Source organism: Rattus norvegicus, chromosome 2, assembly GCF_021556685.1.
Source record: "Rattus norvegicus strain SHRSP/BbbUtx chromosome 2, alternate assembly SHRSP_T2T, whole genome shotgun sequence".
Lineage (NCBI taxonomy): Eukaryota > Metazoa > Chordata > Mammalia > Rodentia > Muridae > Rattus > Rattus norvegicus.
The window spans coordinates 233,844,431-233,854,140 of NC_141535.1; the positions used below are offsets into that span (position 1 = coordinate 233,844,431).

Genomic DNA, 9,710 nt, shown 5'->3' on the forward strand with positions numbered 1-9,710 from the left:
TCCTCTAGTTAGTCTAGCTAAGGGTTTATCTATCTTGTTTATTTTCTCAAAGAAACACCTTTTGGTTCTGTTGATTCTTTCTATGGTCCTTTTTGTTTCTACTTGGTTGATTTCAGCTCTGAGTTTGATTATTTCTTGCCTTCTACTCCTCCTGGTGTATTTGCATCTTTTTGTTCTAGAGCTTTTAGGTGTGCTGTCAAGCTCGTGACATATGCTCTCTCCTGTTTCTTTCTGCAGGAAACTCAGAGCTATGAGTTTGTCTCTTAGCACAGCTTTCATTGTGTCGCATAAGTTTGGATATGTTGTACCTTCATTTTCACTAAATTCTAAGAAGTCTTTAATTTCTTTCTTTATTTCTTCCTTGACCAGATTATCATTGAGTAGAGCATTGTTTAACTTCTATGTATATGTGGGCATTCTTTCCCTATTGTCATTGAAGACCAGCTTTAGCCCGTAGTGGTCTGATAGGACTCATGGGATTATTTCTATCTTTCTGTATCTGTTGAGGCCTGTTTTATGCCCAATTATATGGTCAATTTTGGAAAAAGTATCATGAGGTGGTGAGAAGGTATATCCTTTTGTTTTAGAATGTTTTACAAATACCTATTAAATCCATTTGGTTCATGACTTCCCTTAGTCTGTCTATGTCTCTGTTTAATTTCTGTTTCCATGATCTGTCCGTTGCTGAGAATGGGGTATTGAAATCTCCTACTATTACTGTATGAGGTGCAATGCGTGCTTTGAGCTTTAATAGGGTTTCTTTTATGTATGTAGGTGCCTGTGTATTTGGACCATAGATATTTAGGATTGAGAGTTCATCTTGGTGGATTTTTCCTTTGATGAATATGAAGTGTCCTTCCTTATCTTTTTTGATGAGCTTTGGTTGAAAATCGATTTTATTCAATATTAGAATGGCTATTCCAGCTTGCTTCTTCAGACCATTTGCTTGGAAAACTGTTTTCCAGCCTTTTCCTCTAAGGTAGTGTCTGTCTTTGTCCTTGAATTGTGTTGCCTGTAGGCAGCAAAATGCTGGGTCCTCATTACGTATTCAGGTTATTAGTCCGTGTCTTTTTATTGGCGAATTGAATCCGTTGATGTTAAGAGATATTAAGAAATAGTGATTGTTGCTTCCTGTTATCTTCGTATTTGCAGGTGACATTAAGTTTGTGTGCTTGTCTTCTCTTTGTTTTGTTGCAAAATGATTAGCTTCTGGCTTTTTCTAGGGAGTAGCTTGCCTCCTTGTGTTGGTCTTATCCATTTACTATCCATTTTAGGGCTAGATTTGTAGAAAGATACTGTGTAAATTTGGTTATTTCATGGAACATCTTGGTTTCTCCATCTATGTTAATTGAGAGTTTTCCTAGATACAGTAACCTGGGCTGACATTTGTGTTCTCTTAGGGTCTGGATGACGTCTGTCCAGGATCTTCTGGCTTTCATAGTCTCTGGTGTAATTCTGATAGGTCTGCCTTTATATTACTTGACCTTTTTCCCCTACTGTTTTTAATATTCATTCTTTGTTTTGTGCATTTGGTGTTTTGACTGTTATGTGACAGGAGGAGTTTCATTTCTGGCCCAATCTATTTGGAGTTCTGTAGGCTTCTTGTATGTTTATGGGCATCTCTTTCTTTAGGTTACGGAAGATTTCATTTATCATTTTGTTGAAGATATTTACTGGTCCTTTGAGTTGGGAGTCTTCACTCTCTTCTATCCCTTTTATCCTTAGGTTTGATCTTCTCAATGTGTCCTGGATTTCCTGTATGTTTTGGGCCAGTAGTTTTTTCCATTTTTCATTATCTTTGATAGTTATGTCAATGGTTTCTATGGAATCTTCTGCTCCTGAGATTCTCTTTTCTATCTCTTGTATTCTGTTAGTAGTGCTTGTATCTACGGTTCCTTGTCTCTTCCTTTGGTTTTCTATATCCAGGGTTGTCTCCCTTTTTGCTTTCTTTATTGTTTCTCTTTCCATTTTCAATTCCTTCACTGGTTTTATTGTGTTTTCCTGGAATTCTTTCAGAGATTTTTGTGATTCCTCTCTATAGGCTTCTACTAGTTTATTTATGTTTTCCTCCGTTTCTCTAAGGGAGTTCTTTATGTCTTTCTTGAAGTCCTCCATCATCATGATCAAATGTGATTTAAAATCAAGATCTTGCTTTTCAGGTGTGTTTGGATATTCAGTGTTTGCTTTGGTGGGAGAATTGGGCTCCAATGATGCCATGTAATCTTGGTTTCTGTTGCTTGGGTTCCTGTGCTTGCCTCTTGCCATCTGGTTGTCTCTGGTGTTACCTTGTTCTGCTATTTCTGACAGTGACTTGACCATCCTATTAGCCTGTGTGTCAGGAGTGCTGTAGACCTGTTTTCCTGTTTTCTTTCAGCCAGTTATGGGAACAGAGTCTTCTGCTTTCAGTTGTGCAGTCATTCCTGTCCACTAGCTTTCAGCTGTTCCTGTGGACGTGTGTCCTGAGACCACCAGGCAGGTCACTTGGAGCAGAAAAGTTGGTCTTACCTCTGGTCTCTGGCCTGAAGTCACTCTTTGGGGCTTGGTTTCAACTCTCCATGAGGGCGGCAACCAGAAGAGCCTGCTCCTCTTCCAGGATCCCTGTGCACAAGAGGCCCAGATGGCACTAGGTGACTTCCTCTAGAGTCAGAAATGTGGGCAGACAGTAGTCTCCTCTGGTTTCCCAGGTGTGTCTGCCCCTCTGAAGGTCTAGCTCTGCCTTCCATGGGATTTGGGCACAGGGAGCTCTTTGATCAGGTCCCTTCAGATCCGGGCGCAGTCTGAACGGCAGAGCTCCTGCAGCTTGACTGTCCCTATCTTCCTGTTCCCAGAGGCCCTATCCAGTTTCCTTTTAGGCCAGGGATGTGGGCAAAGGTGGGCGAAGGTGATGGTCTGTGCTGCCCTGCAGTTTCAGGAGTGCCCACATGTCTGGGTGATGAACTCTCTCTCCCACGGGGTTTGGGAGCAGCGAATTGTGGACTGGGATCAGCGAGGTTCGGGCGCCAGCTAGAAACCAGAAGTATCTGGTCCCAGAGGAATTTTGCCTTTGTGTGTCCTGGGTCCACCAGGCAGGTCACTTGGAGCAGAAAAGTTGGTCTTACCTCTGGTCTTGGGCCCGAAGTCGCTCCTTGGCGCTAGGTTTCAGCTCTCCGTGAGGGCAGCAGCCAAAAGGTCCTCAACAAAGAAGTCTTAAACAATAGATATTTATTAAAGGGGCTGGAGATATGGCTTACTGGTTAAAAGCACTGGCTACTCTTCCAGCAAACCTGGGCTCAATTCCTAGAACGCAGGCACCTTAAAACGATCTTTAAGCCCAATATCAGATGCCCTTTTCTCTTCTGCATTTCTTTAAGGGAGATATTTATGTCCTTCTTGAAATCTTCTATTATCATCACAAGATGTGGTTTTAAATTGAAATCTTGCTTTTCTGGTGTGTTTGGATGTCCAGTATATGCTTTGGTGCGAGAACTCAGTTCTGGTTTCTGTTGCTTAGGTTCCTGCACTTGCCTCTCACCATCAGGATTTCTCTGGTGTTAGCTTGTCTTGCTGTCTTTTACAGTGTCTTGACCCTCCTGTAAGACTGATTGTCAGCATTCTTTTATACATGTTTTCTTTCAGCCCTATCTGGGAAGAGAGCTGCTCCTGAGTTTGTGTGGCCTGAAGACTCTAGGCGGATAACTTGGAGCAGAAGACTTGGTTTTACCTCTGCTCTCAGGTGTGTCAGTGCTCCAGGTGACTGGCTTTCAGGTCAGGGCTAATGCAGAAACAGGAAGGGTCCTGCTCCTGACTGCTCCTAGGTTCCTGTATCCAGAGGACACGAGGCAGGTTCCTCTTGGGCCAGGAATGTGAGCAGAAGTGGTAGTGTTCCCAAACTCTGAGGATTGCCTGCACTTCTGAGAGTCCAGCTCTCTCCCCAAAGGGACCTGGGTACAGAGATCTCTGGGAGCAGTTTAGCTCCAGGTGCAGGCAGAAACCACAAATGTCCTGTTTCAGACAACTTCTGCCCTTGTGTGTCCTGAGGCCACCAGGTAGGTAGCTCTGAGCAGAAGAATTTGTCTTACTCTGCTCTCAGTTGTGTTGGCACTCCTAGTGACTGACTTTTAGCTCTTGGTGCAGGCAGAAACCAGAAGGGAAAATATATATATTTTAAAGGCAAAATTGTGAATATAGAGTAAGAGTCTAAATATAGGTTAACAGAACAATGCTAAGATAGCAAATATTAATAAAACATTTCCGATGATGAGTAGAAAGACTACTGAAGCAATGAGGAATCACATTGAAGAAATAAAAATGTGGATTGCAGAGATGGCACAGAGGATAAATGTAGTTCCTGTTCCAATGTAAGGGTGTGAATTTGAATCCTGTGTATAAACCAGATGTAATAGCATGAATTCTTATATTCCTAACACCCATACAGGAAGACAGAACCATAGACAAAGGAGTCCTTGGAAACTTACATGTCAGCTAGCCTAGAACACACAGCAGAAAAACACCACAGGGATCACGTCTCAAACAATGTGACAAGGAAGGAACAATACATGAAACTATCCTCTGACCTCCATATATATATTCATATCCTCTCTCTCTCTCTCTCTCTCTCTCTCTCTCTCTCTCTCTCTCTCTCTCTCCCTCCTCTCTTTCTTCCTCCATAAATTACGTTTTCATTCCTCTTCATGCTTTCTCTCTACCTTGCCCTCTCCTTTCCCTCTCCCTAGCTTATATACACACAGAGACATTCACACTTCTGAGTCTGCACACATATTCTACAACACGACACAACACTATCAGATACATTTTACATTTTTAAAAGGAAACTTGTTTGGCTATTATTGAAAAAGTAATTTCCCTTTAAGTTATTTAGTATGTATTAATAGTACAGACTAAGGACTTCACTGTGCCATTGCCATATTTGCATATATTCAAAGTAGAAGGCATTTCCTTAGAATTTAATGATCCCTCTTCCACTCCTCTTTTCCTAATATTTCCCCATTAATTTTGTGTCTTTCTCTACATCCTCTTGATTCCACGTGAAACAAATTATGTTTCTTACTTTAAATCCAGCTTATGCCATTTCCACTCACTTCTTTCAAACACCATAATTCATTCTCACTTACAATGGAAAAGATTCAGTTGTAAGGGTGTGTGTGTGTGTGTGTGTGTGTGTGTGTGTGTGTGTGTGTGTGTGTGTGTAACAAATGTTCCGCATCTATTCATCTGTTAAACAACACCTGGGATGATCACATAGTTGGGCTGTTGTGAAGAGTGTCATATTAACAGTAGAGCACAGGTTTCTCAGTAGGACATTGACTTTGATTCTTTGGATGTATACCCAGGAATGATATGGCTAGATACTACATAGGTTGTCTCCTTTCATTTTTGGAGGAGTCTGTATATTGACTTCTGTGTTAAGTATAACAATTTAATTTATATTTCAACCAGCAGCATGTATGGGTTTGTGCTCCCTGAACATCCATGACTGTTGCTTTCCTCCAGGTTGACAGACGTTCTTACTGGGATGCTGTGACTCAGTGCAGGTTTTAGTTTCCAATTTGTTTCTTTACAGGAGCAAGAAGAATTGTTCAATGAAAAGATCAGTATACAGAATAAACAACATCAGGAAGAAATTAGGAAAATCAAGATGAAAAAGGACTCTAATTGTTCCTTCATGTGAAAGGTCTAAGGAGAGCTGATTCCTCCCCTGCTCTCTCCTTTCAGGGAAGAATTTTACTAACATGCTTCGGACCATCTCACATTCAAAACAAAATAAAATTCTAAATAATAATGGTGTGAAAGCTTAAGAGCATGCGGTCTTGTCGATTTGTATGATTAAGTATAATTGCAGGGTGTTGCTGTGCCATTTCCATAGATCCCTATGAAGTCATTTCAAACTTTGATATCACAACACTGAGGATACATGTCATGGGTATTGGTGTTATTAATTAATTTTCAATATAATGTTTTCAGAGAGACTTCTCAGAATTCATGTAAATCTACTCTGAGTGGATTTTCAGTTATGTGACACAGATGCATTTAAAGCCATCTTATATTTAGGTATGAAAAGTCCCCTCATATGCTCATGTGTGTGAGCACTGAGTCCTCAGCTGCTGTTGCTATCTGGAGAAGATGTGGAACATTGGAAGATAGAGCCTAGCTTTAGGAAGTAGATCTTGGAGAGGAGGATGCTTCAGACTTCTGGCCCACCCAGATTCTCTCATACCTACTCTGCTTCCTTGTCAACTGAAATGTGAGTCAGTGTCTGCTACAAGCTCTCACAGTGTCTCTGGATGCCAGCCTTTCCTCATATGATGGACTCTATGTTCCCAGAACATCACTGCAAATCAGCCTTTCTGTGACCTGCTTCACAACAAGAAAAATATTAACAGAGAAAGTTGGTATGGAGGTCTGTGTTCTTGCAGTGGTTTCCTAGAACATAACCTTGTTTATGGCACCAAAGTATAAGTTTCCACCTGCAGACTAATGAGGACTTGAGCTGGCAAAGGGAGAGAGCTAACAAGCTATTATGAAGGGAATAGGGATTGAAAATGCAGTACAGAAGTAAAGACTGTTAGGTTGCAGGGGACCATGTTAAATCAGGTGGAGTAGAGGTGCTGCTTCTTCTTTGAGCAATGTGTGAAACAGAAGAGTCCAACTCTACTGGCTAGGTGACTCTTTAGTCAAGGAAAGTCAGCAACCTTGAACAGTCTTCCCATAGGTTCAGCCAAGAATGTACCTTATAGCACACGAGGCATCCCCACTACCTCCAGCCTCTATCATCTCCACCACAAGAGAAAAGAAAAGCTATTCTGGGACAGAACCATCATGTCCTACAAGGTGTTCACCAGTATTAGGCTATAGCCATTCAAACCCAGTATTCTGATTTCACTTCTGTAGCCAACAAAGACATGTAGAAAATACGTAGATGAAACATACTTAATTCTTCAAGCCACAAAGACTACAATGTGCTACCACTGCACACCCACCAAATGATAAAAGGCAGACAATAAAGTTTGGTATGATTCTCTGGGGTAAATACAAATGTTATATGCAAATAGAACTGGATGGAGTGTCTACTCATGCTGTTCATACATCATTACAGTAGAGTGCTTATGGACATACTAAGTGAGACTTGCACATAGTGAAATAAAGGTTCATACAAGAATTTGTAACAAATCATTTAAAAATTTTACACAGGTTTCAATGTGTAGCACTTGATGGCTAGGGGATCCTATGTTGAATAGTCTGGAATCAAATTCATAGAGATCCTCCTGTCTTTGTGTGCCACCACACCTTGTCTACAGACCTTTTAATAAAAGCTAAAGATGAAACAGAATCCAGGTGAAATGGCCTACACCAATAGTTCTAGTTGGTCATGGCAGCAAGAGAGGAAGGAAATGAGTCAAGGCAAATTTTAACACATTCAGAGCCAAAAAAAAAGAGCAAAAAAAAAGAAAAACTAGGAAGATGAAGAAGGTAAAGGAAACAAAGGGAAATAACATCATTGTATCTGGTAAACAGTGAGTGAGCAAATCATCACAGTGAAATCCTTTAATGGAATATTCACAGGAGGGATGAATGGTCAACAGCTCCCCACAAACATGAGCAGTGTCAAAAGTATAATGTGGAGGATCTGGTCTGTTCTCTAAAACACCAGACCAGGTGAAATAGGATAAATGTCTGGATGACAAAAGGAGGGTTGAGAGAGACATCTAAGCCACAGATGACCTGAGACTGCTAAAGGGAGGAGCTGGCACTGTGAGCTTTCACCAGCTGTGGGGGCTCTTCACCTCATTTCAAAACTGATGAGCAGGCACACTGATTTTAGATATGACCTAGAAGAAGAAAGAGGAAGGAGAGAGATGTCAGTTACCTTTAATAGGCAGAGCAGAGATTCATGATCCTGAACAGAAGCAAGAAGGCTCTGGGATGTGTCCTTGTGTGACACAAGTAATCTCAAGACTCTGAGCTTGCAGTGTACCTATCACAGACATTGCACCCCCATTAGAAACTAAGTCAAAGTCCCTAACAAAATTCTTTCTTATCATTAGCTATAACTGTGTATGCTTATATGCTATGGATTCTGTCCTTCTGGAACACATATAATAACACAGCCAGGCTCAGTTAACCACTAACAGTGTTTTACAGACTCTGCTTCTCAGGTAGAGATCACAACCTGTGGATCCTGGGAGGGGAAGCAAGGCAGGAACATCCAGAACTTAAGAGACCACAGTCAGCTCAATGAGAACAGACTATCAGGAGACAGATTTTAGGGAGACATCCCATTTTAAAGGGGGGAACAAAAGCTCTTTAAACATTTGGAGATGAGCAGGTGCTATCTGGCTGACTGTACATCACTGACCTGGGCCAGGATGCTGTGGATGCCTCATTTGCATAAGCAGGAATTCCAGGTGATTTTAGACATGACCTAGAAGAAGAGAGAGGAAGGAGAGAGGAAATTTAACTACTTTCTATGGAGGGGAAAAGGTAGGGGACACAGAACTATGTGTGTGCTAGGAGATGAGTAGGCTTGGGGCAGCAGGGAGAGATCCTACTGCTGCCAATCTCAGATGGAGATTTCCAGGGTTTAGACTTGGCTCTACCTTACTCTTGCTCCAGGCGGCCTCCTCCAACCCCACCCCAGGCCCACCGTTCCCTGGCTCCCTATGCCAGAGTGTAAGAACCTCCATTTACCTTATCTGCATTTGCTTTCATAAACATCATGAAATATCATCGGTTTTGAAATGAGGTGCAGAGCCCCCACAACTGGTGAGGGCTCACAGGTTTAAATGCTCGCCATGCCAGCTCCTCCCTCTAGAAGTCTCAGGCCATCTGTGGCTTAGATATCTCTCTCAATCCTCCTTTTGCTGTCCATACATCTATCCTATTCCTTCAGGCCCTTGATCACAGCCCTGGAAAGCCACAGGAGAACAGACAACACAGAACTGTGGCTTTGGGACACAGATCATCAGGACACACTAGGCAAGATTCTGTCCTACAGGCTTCCCCGGCCTCCCAATTTCTATTCAGTGAGGGATTTAGCATCTGTGTATGCATGCCCTCAACACTACAGTCAAAAGTCTCTAATCTTTCCTGATTCTTAGTCTCTTTGTACTTGATGGCATTGTCTCAACCACAGTCCAGTATAAAGTTCTAGAGCCTTCCATAGCCATGGACCTCTACATGTTTTTTGTTTTTCTTTGTTTTTGATTCAAGGAGAACAACAACCATCTTAAATCAATTCTCACTTTGCCAGTTCACCCAGATCACAAGTTGCCAGACTTCTGCACCTGAAAGAGGTCCTGCTATACTGGGCACACTGCATGTAGATATGCGTCTCCCCCATTTCCTTCCTATCCAAGAGTCAGGCATTCTGCACACTCCCCAGTGCACGATGCCCCTGAAACCTAGGAGTCAGGAACAGGCTGGCTGCTGGGCAGTACTGTGAACACCAATTACAAGCTTCCATCACTCAGTCCTACAAGAGGAGGACTCCCTCCCTCTCTGTGTCTCCTGGGTTTGGATTCTCATCAGAGTCATCATCATAATGTCTGTCCATAATGGTTTGGTGGGCTGAATTCTCCTCTGATCCATGACAAACTGCTGTCTGTCGGTCCATGGCATTAGTAACCTCTGAGAAATCTACACCAAAAGACAGTTTACCTCAGTACCAGCTTTGAATCCCAGACTGAATTTTTAGAATGAAAATAAAGAAAAGT

The 9,710-nt window shown here is 42.1% G+C and overlaps 1 protein-coding gene across 1 annotated transcript in view; it reads left to right on the forward strand.

Moving 5' to 3' along the window:
* The window catches only part of Gbp1-ps1 (guanylate binding protein 1, pseudogene 1), a 43,966-nt gene extending 38,171 nt beyond the window's left edge, over positions 1–5,795 (forward strand). Inside the window, exon 15 of the mRNA XM_087617051.1 lies at positions 5,561–5,795. Within this exon, the coding sequence (XP_087473177.1) occupies positions 5,561–5,668 (108 nt within the window). The 3' untranslated portion in view covers positions 5,669–5,795. The remainder of the gene's footprint in view (positions 1–5,560) is intronic.
* The last annotated feature ends 3,915 nt before the right edge of the window (positions 5,796–9,710 follow it).